The sequence below is a fragment of the Pseudorca crassidens genome, chromosome 3, assembly GCF_039906515.1.
Source record: "Pseudorca crassidens isolate mPseCra1 chromosome 3, mPseCra1.hap1, whole genome shotgun sequence".
Taxonomy (NCBI): domain Eukaryota; kingdom Metazoa; phylum Chordata; class Mammalia; order Artiodactyla; family Delphinidae; genus Pseudorca; species Pseudorca crassidens.
Genome location: NC_090298.1, coordinates 170,427,033 through 170,440,285, shown reverse-complemented (window position 1 = coordinate 170,440,285; position 13,253 = coordinate 170,427,033). Strand labels below are relative to the sequence as shown.

Below are 13,253 nucleotides of genomic sequence, written 5' to 3'. Positions count from 1 at the left end.
TACTCTCGACCCCTTTCCCCAGGATGGGCGGGATCCCCGCTGTGAACGGCCGCGGGGAGCGGCTTCTGCTACACATTGGTATCATCGACATCCTGCAGTCCTACAGGTGGGTGCCCGCCCCCCATCCTGTGGTCCTCCAGGTGGGAGCCCGTGCCCCCTCCAGCCTGCGGTCCCACGGGTGGGTGCCTGCCCCCACCCTGTCTCCCCACTCCCCAGTGAGAGCCCGGTCAGGGCCAGTGCAGGGCTGGGTGGTGGGTGAGGTGTCGCCAGCTGACTGACTGTGGGCCCTGCCGTGTGCCAAGTGCTGGGCGGAACAGAGCAAGACGGAAACACCCTGTGGCTGGGAAGCGCAACATCTCTGGAAGGTTCCTACACTTCCAGAAATAAATGCTCACAGCCGATGCCGTGTGCTGTGTGGTCTCGAGTGTGGACACGAGCGTGGTGTAGCCGAAGGAACCAGATGCTCTTGGGTGACGGGCAGCTCCGTTACCCGTGCCTTGTGCTTTGCACGCTTACAGCAGTGAGCGTCTCTTGTTAGTTTTTTATCAAAGGAGTTACACACAGTCCAGGCGTGACAGGCAGGTTGTGGCCGTGGCGGTCCCCCTTTCCCGTCCACACCCCACCCCATGCCGGGAACTCCACTTGGCGTTGGGTGACTCCTCTGCCTGCTGGTCACCTCTTGCCCATCAGACGGCTGATGTTTGCAGCCTGTTTCCTCTCCTGAGGGCTGACCCCACCCCCTGCAGGCGTCTCCCTCCCGTTTGGAGCAGGAGCAGGCAGCTCCAGGGTTTCTGCAGAGGCCCCGGGTGGGGCGAGGGGAGCTCACCCTGAGGCGGAGGTGTGTGCCAAGGGAGGGGCTCCTTCCCCCTGCAGCCTAGAGGTGTCCAGGAAGGCTGCCTGGAGGAGGCAACATTCTCCCCAGCCCCGGTGTCAGGCGGGGCCTAGCTGGGGGTCATGGTGCAGGGCGCTCACTCCAGCAGCGAGGGGCCGGGCTCAGCCTGGCCCGTGGGAGAGAGGAAGGGTGGGCTCTGTCCCGCACGGGGGGCTATGTACCACGACCTTTCCACTGCCACCCCCAGAGAATGTGGTGGGAGCAGCCAGCAGGTGGGGGGGGGGGCGGTCAAGGGGGCAGGAAAGGGGAGGTGGCCTCTGGCTGATGCAACAGGTGGCCTCATTGCTCTAGACCAGGACTCCTCTACCCCCTTGATGCCAGGAACACTCCCACCCGTGCTAACCACAAACGTCCCTAGATATCAACAGTGTCCACTGGAATGGGCTTGCCCAGAAGAGAACCCCTGGACCTGAAGGTTTGGCTGACGTTCTGGGCGTTTTCTTCTCTGCAGGTTCATCAAGAAGCTGGAACACACCTGGAAGGCTCTCGTCCATGATGGGGTGAGCATCATTTGTTCGTTCATTCCGTCCATCCGTCCACAAACGCACTGACCGTCTCCCTGGGCCAGGCACAGGTGCTAAAGAGCTGAGAGATGCGTCCCCCTTTCTGGAGCCACAGTCATGGGCCAAGGGGTCAGGGCTGAGATGAGGAAGCAAGGCAGCTGCAGGATCCTCAACGAGGGGTCCGAGCCATCCGTGAGTGGTACACGAAGGCTTCCTGGAGCGGGTCGGGGGGCCCCGAGCTGAGTGGGAAGGATTCCCAAGGACAGGCTGACCCGGAGAGTCAGGGGCCGGCCAGGCAGAGAGCATTCTGGGAACGTGTGATGTGGAGGGCGTCTTGGGCCCCAGCTGCACCCTGGGGGCAATACTGCACAACTCTGACCCCTGCTGCCCCATGGGGGTGGGGCCTGCTTAGATGGACCGGCTCAGTTATTTGAGAAAAGCTTGAAATTCATGTTTTCCTGTGAGCGCAGCCAACCCGTGAACACTTGCAGTGAATTACTTCAGAATGTAAAAGACTGTGAGGACCAAGAGTTGGGGCTAAACAGAGCCTGCCTGTGGGCCCGAGGCAGCCTGCGCACCCCTGGTCCAGCTGTGGACCCTCAGGCGGAGGCCTCTCCTCCCATGGGCCCCCCCGCCCCCCGCAGGCCAGCTCTCACTCAGTGCTAAGGGCTGTGTGTGTGCCTGCAGTCTGTAAAATCCAGCCTCCTAACTAGCCCGCCCACCACTCAGCGTTTGGAGGGTCTGGGGGACCTTCCGGAATAAGCGCTGAGAAGGTCCAGGTTACAGCTGGGCGGCCGCAACCCCCATCAGAGGATTTGGGTCGACTCCCCAGGAGCCTCAAATGTTGATGGAAGTAACCGTCCAGGTGTGAGCATCCTGGGGCCAGTAGGATGGCCCTCAGTGTTGGGGGCCAGGTTCTTCCTGTGTGTTGCTGCACACCCCCAGGCGTTGTCCTCAGCCCCTGGCCCCAGCCGGAGGGAGGGGCGCCCTTCCTCTCAGGGCGGAGAGACTCTTCCGTTATCTCAGCTCATCTCAGCTCGCCAGCCATCGGCCAGAACGTGGTCATGTGGCCATGTGGCCACGCCTCCACGCAGGCAAGGATAGAGTGCAGCGTTCATTGTGGGAGGCCACATGTCCAAATGGGTTCTGTTATGTTACAGCCGGGGGAGGACACCGGGCGGTGTCAGGGGACATCTGTGGCGGTCACACTGGGGGGCTCCTGGCATCGAGTGGGTGGGGACCGGGGATGCTGCTCCACACCCCATAGTGCCCAGGACGGCCCCCAGAGAACGACCGGCCTGCTGTCAGCAGTGCTAGGGAGACCGTGCCATAGCGGGTGAGGAGACTGGATCCCAAGGACAGCAAGGGTGTCCGTCCAGGGGCCCAGCCCGTATCGCGCCCCGACCGTGTGCCGGGCTCCCTGCCTCACGTCCCTACATCCTGACGAGGCCGGCAGCCTCCAGTCTCCGCGTGGCACAGATGAGGAGCAGTGCGTGGCCAGGGCCGCCCCCACCTGAGTGCAGGACGCCGGGCCTGCCTGCCCCGAGGACACCAGCCTCCCTCAGCCACAGGGACAGGCCTGCAACCCAGCTTTCGAAGCAGGCACGGGCCGTGCTCTCCCCTACCCTTGCTTTAGAGATTCTTTCCGGTTTCTTGATTTTGATACTTACCTGTTTACCTCTTTGAAACATGGTTCAAAAAGTTAAAATTACAGATGCGATTATTAGGAAACCACCTTCCTGCTTCCCTGTCCCTACCTGCTCCTTGGGTCCCCTCCCCACAGAGGCTACATCCCGCCCCTGACACGGGAGCCTCCATGGGGCCACAGCGCTCACACCTGCCTGCCCTCGGGCCCCTACTTCCCTTCCCAGGACACCATCTCTGTGCACCGACCCAGCTTCTACGCCGAGCGCTTCTTCAAGTTCATGAGCAACACGGTCTTCCGGAAGAACTCCTGTGAGTGCCCAGGCCCTCTGGGTGGGGGCGTGGAGGGAAGAGGGCGGAAGATCAAGGGCAGGGTAAACCTGGAGCGCTGGTCCTGTGTTCAGCCAGCCTTGGGCCTCAGGCGGGGACCTGGTCCAGGGCACAGGGCAGTGGGAGTGGCGCCCGCCCAGTCCCAGTCCTCTCCTTCCCGCGCAGCCTTGAGCAAGTGATGCCCCCTCCGCACCTCAGTTTCCCCATCTGTACAGAGCCAGGAGGGGGAGGTTTGTTTACGCACGCGATCAGTGGGGAAGCACCGTTGCCAAGGAAACGGGACCTTGCCACACGGAAGCCGGCCAGTCATCAGCCCAACTGGGCGTCGTCGGGGAGGGCGCAGGGCAATCGTGGTGGCCATGGCCCATGGTGGCCTCTGGAGGTCCCATGTCCGTGCTGGGCCTCCAGAGTCACAGACCCTGGTGCACCCCAGGCCGGACCCCACATGGGGCCTGAAGGGGTCTTTCTCCCTACGTGTCTGTCGTCGGCCCCCCCCAACCCCTCACTTACCCCCAAAAGGCAGGGTGCTTGTTCACTCTGGTCACTCCACGTCCCCAGCGTCCAGCTCGGGGCCTGGCACACAGTAGGTGCTCAGTAAGCGTCTGTGGGCGTGGGGGTGGTCTTGGTGTGCGCCTTACTGTCTAGGCCTTGCACTCCATGGGGGCTCCACGCAGGCAGTGGGAAGGGGCAGGCCCAGTGTCTGGCTCTCAGCTGGGGGGCTGCTCTCACTGCCTGGGCCAGATGTGTGCGGGCCATGAGCCAGTGCCGGTCACCTGCAGCTGGCTCTTGGCACAGCTCCACGTTCTGTGACATCTAGTTGTACGCTGAGGTTGACTGTGGAGGGACCGTTTACACCATGGAAATCGGCAAATACCACAAACCCAGCCTCTGTCCCCAGAGAGCCGGTTGTTAACCTTTACCAGTACATCTCTTCCTGGAACCTTCTCAGGGTGCTGTGGTCCAGGGAGTGCCGGCCTCCAGGGACTGGATGGCTGTACCTAAGGCAAACCGAGCGCCTACTGTATGCGGGAGCTAAGCTTGCCATGCTGGGGGCAGAGGTCACAGGGCCCGCTGGGAGAGGGTGGTGACAGGTCCTGACGGGGCGCAGAGGGCGTCTCGGGGTTTACCCGCCTCCCCTGACCCTGATGTTGCAGACAAGGACTTGGGGGCCCCGAGAGCTGAGCTGCGTTCCCCAGGCCATTGCAGCCTGCATGGGAGCCAGACCCTTGGTGCTGAGCCCCACTGTCCCAGGCCTTGACTTCCATGTCAGCGGCGGGGCCGTGGCCGGGTGGGCTGCGACACAGTGGGTGAGGCCCCAGAGTGCGTGGCAGATGTTGGTAGCTGCTGGTCTGCTGCTGTTTCTGGGGGCCGGGGTGGGAGTGCTGGATCCCCGGGGGCTCGTCCCATCTCTCTTGACGGGCAGGACAGGTACCTGGGGCTCCTGGCACCTCCCGAGGCAAGCCGGGTGGAAAGCAGGGCAGGCTTTCTCCACCAAGAGTGAAGAGCACTGGGGGACAGGCTGGAGGTGGGGCGGGGTGGGGGGGTGGCAGCCAGGCTTTTGTACAACGGAGGCACAGGGGGCTGCAGGGCCCGGCCTCGGTGCTGCCACCCAAGCACCAACCGCCCTTCCTCTGCAGCCCTCAAGTCCTCGCCGTCCAAGAAGGGCCGCGGTGCCTTGCTGGCCGTCAAGCCCCTGGGGCCCACTGCCGCCTTCTCGGCCAGCCAGATCCCCAGCGAGCGGGAGGACGCGCAGTACGACCTGCGGGGGGCCCGCAGCTACCCCACGCTGGAGGATGAAGGTGAGCAGGCGGTTGGGAGATAAGGGGGCCCCTGGGCCAAGGCGTCGTCCCTGGGGGGCTGGGAAGGGAGGGGTTCAGGGAGCAACAGCAGCAGTCCAACAGGAGGAAGCAGCCCCTGCAGCTGGGCCTAGCCTGGATGGGAAGGGGCGGTGACTGGAACCCAGCTGGGAAGTGGGGAGCAGCTGGGACGGGGCCCCCGGAAGAGCCACAGTGAAGGTTGAGCATAGACTTTGCCTCCCCGCCCACCCCCACCCCCACCCCCCGCAACCCACGCCCCAGAGGTGACAGGCTCCCTTCACATCAGAGGTGCACAGAGACCTGGAGGGATGAAGTACTTGATGGGGTTGGGCCTGATGTTCTGGAAGGTCCCTCCCGTCCCCTGGGTCAGAGATTCCAGGCAGGGAGGGGCTGGTGGAAGAGCATCAAGGAAGGGAGAAGCTGCCTGTGCAAGAGGCCCTGGGGTGTGACCTGGCCTAGCCTGTTGTGTGGGAGGCACAGCAAGGAGCCTGTATGTCTGGAGCAGAGCGGGAGGGGGGAGAGGGCAGGTGAGGCCTGTGGAGCAGGACCCCCTGGGGGCCGAAGGGAGGGGTTCGGATTTCAGTTTGAGAGCAGTGGGAAGCTACTGGAAGGTCTTATGCCAGGGGGAAATTGGAGCACATCTGCCCGCTTAAAGCTGGCAGGGACGACAGTGTGGGGTGGCAGGTGGGAGTAGGGGGCATGGGTGGTAGAGGGTGAGCCGAGTTGTAGGTGGAGCCCAGAGGCCTCCCAGGCCCCCGCAAGTGCCCACCCACTCCTCGCCACAGGCCGGCCAGACCTCCTGCCCTGCACACCGCCTTCTTTCGAGGAGGCCACCACCGCCTCCATCGCCACGACCCTGTCCTCCACGTCCCTCTCCATCCCAGAGCGGTCCCCCTCGGAGACATCAGAGCAGCCACGGTACAGGTGAGCAGACCAAACGTGTCCCTCCGCGGGGGGCTGTGCGTGGGCAGGGCCTCGCCCCACTTCTCCCACCTCCTTGTGGTCTCTCTGCAGGCGGCGCACGCAGTCCTCCGGACAGGATGGCCGGTGAGCTGAGACCCCAGCCCTCTCCCTCTTTCTCTCCCCCGCCCGCCCGCCCGCCCCAGTCCATCCCCCGCTTTCCCCACCCGGAGCCCTTCGTCTGTGACCACTGCTTTCCGGGCACAGATTCAAGTCAGGCTCTAGACCGCATGATATCTCAGGTGATTCTGTGTCTGTCTCCCACCTGGCTGCCCAGAGGACCCTGCTCCCACACGTGCCTGTTGGTTCTTCTTTCTCTTTTTATTAATATTTTTATTCTAAGAGATACAAAAAGGAAAATAGTTAAGATGTTTCCCCCTGCCCCATGCCTGCTCCCCTTTCTGGGAGCAACCCCCGGACGGAGTTTTTGTCTCTTTCCGGAGATATTTGTGAATATACAAGCAGACACACGTTCGGGCCTGTCTCTCCTCACATTTTGACCAGCGTGCACTCTGGGCGGCACACTGCCCCTTACTCTGTCACCTACCAGCAGAAGGTCACCTGTCTGAGCAGGTGGAGCATGTGCTGGTTGCCGTCCCTCTAATGGGCCATGGACACTTGGGTTGTTCCCAGTTGTTTCATCTTGTAACAGGACTGCAGTGAAGAGGGCATTTCTGTAATTAGTTTTTTTGGGATAATTCCTGCCAGTTGAAAAAAAAGTCATGGTACAAAACATCTTTGGTGCAAAGTGCATCCCCCTCTGTCCAGCTACCTGCTCTGATGCCAGCCACCATTTTGCTCCCTGGTGTTGCCATCCAGAGATTCTGCACGTCTGGATGCTGCAATGTTCTGACCCACCTGCACCACGGGTCTCAGCCTGGAACCCCAGAACTACCTCACCCCCTAGTCCAGGCCCCAGGCAGGTGCCTAGCTGCCCCCAGGGGGTGGGCGGGATGCAGGCCACCATTCACTCATTATGCCTCTGCTGGTGCCAGAGTCACAGGATAGCCCCAGGTGGACTCTTGCAGCCCCCAGGTGGGCATGACAGCCAGAGGGACCAGGTGCGAGCTGGGCTGGCTCAGGGCCCTGGTCTGATGGTGCGTGGAGACAGCACTTCGTGGAGGCTACCAGCTTGTTACCGGGACTGGGAATTGGCACCGGCCTGGAGCTCGGCTGGTGCTCCTGGGGGTGTGGGGGGGGGTGAGGAGGGAAACTGAGGCGCGGCTTCCCATTGCCTCCAGGCCCCAGGAGGAGGCGCATGTGGAGGAGGACCTGCAGCAGATCACGGTGCAGGTGGAGCCCCCGTGCAGCGTGGAAATCGTGGTCCCCAAAGAGGAAGATGCGGGGTGAGTGGCCCTCGAGTCCCTGCGGTCCCGTTACCTGGTTCCTGCATTCCAGTTCTGCTCTGGCCCCATTGGTCGAGCGTGGTCACGTGGCCAGCTGTCCGCTGGGCAGGCTGGGAAAAGTAGTCCGCAAGCTGGGGGCGGGAATGGGGCTTCCGGGGCGTGGGGCATGGGGAGGAAGGGAGCGCGTGAAGCCGGGAGCAGCGGGGGTCTTGCACTTAGGGAAGGGTCGCCTCCTCCAGGGCTCAGAGCCGCCCTGTCATCTGAGGTTACTTTCCCTCCCACCCTTCCTCTCTTCGCCCTCTTAGCTTTGCTGGGGCTTGCGAGACAGCAACTTACAAACTTGTCAAAGAACCAGTTGGGGACTTAGTTACCTTTTCCCCTGTTGTGTTTTGTTTTTATTTCATTCACTGTAACTCACTAGTAATGACTTCTTTCTAGCTGCTTCTGGTTTGTTTTCTCACTTGTTTCTTTCTTCCAGTGCTTAAATTCCTTTTTTTCTTTAATAATGAGGCCCTTAAGGCTATGTAGTTTTCTCTGAGTACTGCTTTTGCGGTGTCCCGTGGGTTTTGACGTGAAGCAGTTCTTTTATACTGACTCACATGTGCATGGTTAGTGATTTTTTTCTTATTTCCTCTTTGAATTAAGATAGTGGCTTTCAACCACTTGAGAGTGATTTTGCCCTCAGGGGAGAGTGGGCAGTGTCTGGGAACATCTTTGGTGGTCATGACCGGGGGTACTCTTAGCATCATGGTGGGAGCCAGGGACGCTGCTCCACACCCCACAGCGCCCAGGATGGCCCCCAGCAGAGAATGACCTGCCCGATGTCAGCAGTGCTGAGGGGGAGACCCTGGACTAAGGCTTTTTAGGGGTGTCTCTCAAGTGTTTAAGATTTTTTGTTTACCTTTTTGGTACTTCTAACTTTATTAGGTTTCAAGCTGAAGAAAATGGCCTAAAAAAGTCTACGCTTTGGGGAATTCCCCGGTGGTTAAGACTCTGCGCTTCCACTACAGGGGGCAGGGGTTCGATCCCTGGTCGGGGAACTGAGATCCCGCATGCCGCTCAATGCAGCCAAAAAATTACGCTATTTTTTTTTTTTTTTTTTTGGCTGGGTTGGGTCTTTGTTGCTGAGCGCGGGCTGTCTCTAATTGCAGTGAGCGGGGGCTACTCTTCGTTGTGGTGTGCGGGCTTCTCATTGCAGTGGCTTCTCTTTGTTGCGGAGCACGGGCTCTAGGCATGCAGGCTTCAGTAGTTGTGGCAGGCGGGCTCAGTAGTTGTGGCTCTCGGGCTGTAGAGAGCAGGCCTAGTAGTTGCGGCGTACGGGCTTAGTTGCTCCACGGCATGTGGAATATTCCTGGACTAGGGCTCGAACCCGTGTCCCCTGCATTGGCAGGCAGATTCTTCACCACTGCACCACCAGGGAAGTCCCCAAAATTCCCTTTTTAAGTGTCCGTGGACACTTGGGAGAAAAGTGTCTTCTCTGTGAAAAGATGGAAAGTTCTCTACAAGCCTTTTCTGTCCAGTGTCTTGATTGGTGTCATCGGTTCCTTTATGTCCTTACTTGCCTCTTATCTGCTTGGGCTGTTTAATTCTATAATTGCCTTATCCAGTTCTTCTTGCCTTTCCCATAATTTTTGCTTTATATACTTTTTAGAATTTCTGTTCTATTTCTAGAGACTTTACTTAGCACTCCCAGCACACGTTCCCAGGTGCACTTCGCTATTATTTCACACACACGCACCAGTTCCTGCCACTGTCAGCTTTTTTGCCATTAACTGAAGTGTCGCGGTGGGAAATGTCATTCAGTCTTTGCCCTACAAAACAAGTTGCCCTCAAACGTGACTGGAGAACCAGTTCTGCACGGTTACAGGTGCTCTTTCTTCTCAGAACTCGTCATTTCATCCAGGAGGTGAAATTTAGTCACCAGTCACATGGCCGCCAGCCAAGGCCTCGGGCATGTTCCTCACCTTCACTCTGAGCCTCAGTTTCCTCATCTGTAACACAGGACAGCAGCAGCATCCCCCCTTCCCGAGTGGAAGTTTGGTGGGTTCATTCACACAAGGCCCTCAGACAGGCCTGGCACCTAGTAAGTGCTCAGAAAAGAGGAGAAAGAGGTTCTGGCCCCTCGGGGGTAGGTGCCATGTGTCCCCACTTTACAGATGAGGAAACTGAGGTTCCGAGAAAGAACGTGGTCCTCATGGCTGCCCAGCAAGTGAGTGGTGAGGCGGGGATCTGCCCACAGGCGTGAAGCTGAGCAAATAGAGGGGGAAGGGCCCGCCTGCTCGGGGGTGGGCACATTGTTCCCTGGGCTGCAGCAGTGCTTGGGGGTGTTCTGTTTGTTTTGTGCGGGAACTAGAACGTGTCAGACAGGATGCATCCCTGCAGTTGGACTCCCTGCGTCAAGGATGGTGCGGAGCAGGGAGGGTCCTGGGGTGTGGGCTGGAGAAGGCGCGGGCTGTCCAGAGCACCCCCAGCCAGGACTCCCGTGTCTTCCCCGTGTCCCCAGGGAGGGGTCATCCCCGGCCTGTGCCTCTGCTGCCGTCGAAGTGGAAACTGCCAGCCAGGCCTCAGACGAGGAGGACGCGCCCGCCACAGACATCTACTTTGTAAGTCCTCCCGGGATCCCTCCCGTCGCCGGACCCTCCACCACTTGTGCTCACACGTGCACACACACGCACGTGCCTGTACGAACCCACGTGTGCTTACACCCACACCCGTTCACACACGCGCACACTGCTCCCTCACAGGCTCGTGCTGACACGTCGCACACTCAAGGCGCCTGTGCCCACCTGCACGTGCACTCACACTCAGGCACACGTGTGTGCTCACCTTTCAACACTCAGGGCCACGTGCCCAGCCAGCACGCTCACACTCAGGTGTTGGGGAGCACCCCCGTCCCTCACCATCCAGCCCAGGCCCTCCGGCCCAGGCCTCATGACCACATCTGGTCACGAGCCAAGGCCCTGTCTTCAGCGGTGCCCCGGGAAACATCTGGAGTCCTCAAGTGCTCGGCCCCGCTGGCCTGAGGGGAGGCCCAGGCCCTGGGTCCCGGGGCAGCCCAGGCTGGCCGTGGTGGGCTGGCATGACGCGCACCTTCTCTCTCTGGGTGGTGGGTGCGGAGGGTGGGCTCTGTGCTCAGGGAGGCCAGGGCCCTGCCGAGAGGGGCAGGTGGGCTCCACACTGCCGACTTCACAGGATGAGGATGCACAGCTGCTCCTGGACGAGGTGGCGTCCGTCAGAGTAGGAAGGGGCCCTGCCCCGGGGACCCGGGACCTCTCTCCAGAGCTGGGGGTCTCCTTCCCCACACACCTCCCATGGGCGGGCAGGGAACTGAACCAGGAGCCTGGGTGAAGTGGGTGCCCGGGGGCCAGGGAGCCCCCGATAGTGGGTCCTGGAGCCATCTCCCTTGGGTGGCCCTGCTCAGGGATCACATGGTCCCAGTTACAAAAGAGAGGGCCAGACACGCGCCCAGCCGCCCATCCTCTTCCCGGACCTTCATTTTCACTTCTGACCCCTGACCCTGCCCCAGGAAAATGAGCCGGGGCCTGCCCCCTGCCCGGCGCTGGGCCTTGGGGCCTGTTTGGGTGAGCTTGGCCCTTCCGCTGGCATCGCTGCTTCGTAACTAACACCGGCCTCCCTGCTCTCGCTCCCCGAGCCAGTGCTGCCAGGGCACGGCCCTGCCTGGCCTGGAGGGTACCAAGTGCACCCTGTGTGTCCCCCCACCTGCCGTCAGCTCCCGCCGGGGCTGGTTGCTTCCCGCTCTCTGGATCTGGGGGAGGTGGCCCCTGGGGCCGTGTCCTGTCGTGTGCGTCAGGGTTCCGAAATCCCCGAGTGGGCGGCCGGGCCCCGCGCAGCAGAGAAGGAAGCCAGTGGGACCCCTGCCCGCACCTCCTGCTTGGCCAGCGGCTCACCTGCCCCTCCCGGCGCCCTCCCTGCCTGACCACCTGCCAGATCCCTGTGGCCTCATCCTGTCACTTCATCCTGTCCTCTGTTTGCTTCCTCCCCCGCCCGCCCGGCCCGCCCAGTTCACCGATGGGAGGTACTGGATTTACTCTCCCCGGCATCGCCGACTGCGGGCCGTGACGCTGAGCTCCTCAGGGACTGTAAGTGACCGTGGCAGGCCTCCAGGGAGCCCAGCCCCGCCCCGCGCCGTGGGCAACAGGGAGCCACAGGTCCTGGCTGTTCCTCTTCCTCTGAGAAGGGACTTGGGGAAAATGTCACTGTGGCTGAGGTCAGCCGCGCTGGCCCGTGTGGGGCTCTGTGCTGCAGGCATCCCATGGGGACGTTGCTTACTCCCCTCTGAGGTGGGCATCACTGGGCCTGCGGGCACACAGCTGGGGCTCCAGGGGCTGGCCTGGCTGTGGCAGGGTCTGCATCTGACCCCCATCCCCTGGCCGCCCTTGCCCCTTTTCCCACCCTCCCGGGTCAGGGACGTGCCAGGTGCCCTGCTCCCACTTGTTCAGACCTCGCTGCTGACGGCTCCCACGGGGTGTCTGTCCCCTGAAGGGGGTAGCGTCATGAGTCAGCAGCGGGACTGCAAAGCCAAGCCCTTAATTGCAGGAGAAAGGAGCTGGTGCCTCCATACCCATTTCACAGATGGAGACACCGAGTCCCTGGCTCTCCAGGGAGCCCCTGAGAGTACAGGGTAGACACAATCTGGATCCCAAGCTTCAGGCACCTGTGTGTCTAATAAACGCTTATCCACCCAGCGTGCCTGGAATGCTATGGGGATATTGTGTAGCGGTGGCATCGTTAGTACTTGTTATTGTCATTGTGAGCAATAAATGGGGGCCCAGAGAGGCCAAGTAACCTCCTAGAGGCACACAGCACTCAAACGGGCAGGACAAGGCAAAGGCCTAAAGCGAGACTTTGTGTTCTCAAGATGAGGCCTCTTGGAGACCACACTCCAGCCCCGTCAGCAGCCCCTCTGAGCGTCACTGGGTGTCGGGCGCTGCCGGGCGAGCCTGAAAAAGGGAGACTGCTTCCACAGCCCTCCCACCATGCTCGGTCCAGCCAGGGATGCCGCTCCCCAGAGATAGTCCCAGAGTCGGGGACACGTGGCGTGCAAGGGCCATGGGGTGGGGTGCTGTGGCAGAGGCTGCCTGGAGGGGGGTTGACACAGACTTTTGAGAAGCGCGTAGGGTGTGGGGAGGCAGAAGAGGAAGGGCGGTCTTGGCTGGAGCACCGAAGAGGCAGGAGCCTGGAGGCCGACGGGAAGAGAGGAAGCGGCAAGAGGAAGGCTGGACCCCGAGACCCGCCGTGCGGGGCAGGCGTGCCCTTGGCCCAACTTCCGTGGGTCACCCAGGGCCGGCTCTTCACGGGGTTCCCTGCGGGACCCCTGTGTCACCCCACTCTGAGCCCAGCAGGGCAGCCACCCCAGTGTCAGGACCTGCTGTGGCCCCAGACGGGCCCGGCCCCGCCCCGGGGCTCCCAGGTGGGCAGGGGGCCAGGGGGGTTATTGCTTTGTGACCCCCTGAAGGAATGAGTGGGGCCCGAGCTGGGGTCTCGCCCTGCTGCCCCAGATGCTTTGTGCGAACCCCTCCATAGGTGGACACGGTTCTCGTGGGTGCACGGCCTGGGCCCACACGGGTACCGGGACGGCCTGTGAGCTGCGGGGATGGTGGGGTGGTGGGGTGGAGAGGCGGCCGGCGGGCCCCGAGGGCAGCAGGGCAGAAGCTGGTTGCTGGTGGTGCCCCAACCCCGCCGAGGAGGGGTGTGTCTTGGGGTGCCATCGTGGGCTTAGGGGCCGTGGGACGCCCAGGGG

At 61.6% G+C, this 13,253-nt stretch overlaps 1 protein-coding gene across 7 annotated transcripts in view; it reads left to right on the top strand.

The window, feature by feature from the left end:
• The window catches only part of PIP5K1C (phosphatidylinositol-4-phosphate 5-kinase type 1 gamma), a 60,174-nt gene that overhangs the window by 42,784 nt on the left and 4,137 nt on the right, over positions 1-13,253 (top strand). For 3 of the 7 annotated variants that reach the window (XM_067734309.1, XM_067734310.1, XM_067734316.1), the window contains 9 exons: positions 23-106; positions 1,344-1,392; positions 3,267-3,351; positions 5,007-5,168; positions 5,972-6,110; positions 6,201-6,233; positions 7,388-7,492; positions 9,996-10,095; positions 11,515-12,197. In XM_067734309.1, the coding sequence (XP_067590410.1) occupies positions 23-106; positions 1,344-1,392; positions 3,267-3,351; positions 5,007-5,168; positions 5,972-6,110; positions 6,201-6,233; positions 7,388-7,492; positions 9,996-10,095; positions 11,515-12,138 (1,381 nt within the window). In that variant the 3' untranslated portion in view covers positions 12,139-12,197. The other 4 variants (XM_067734315.1, XM_067734314.1, XM_067734313.1 and 1 more) reach the window with 3 other exon arrangements.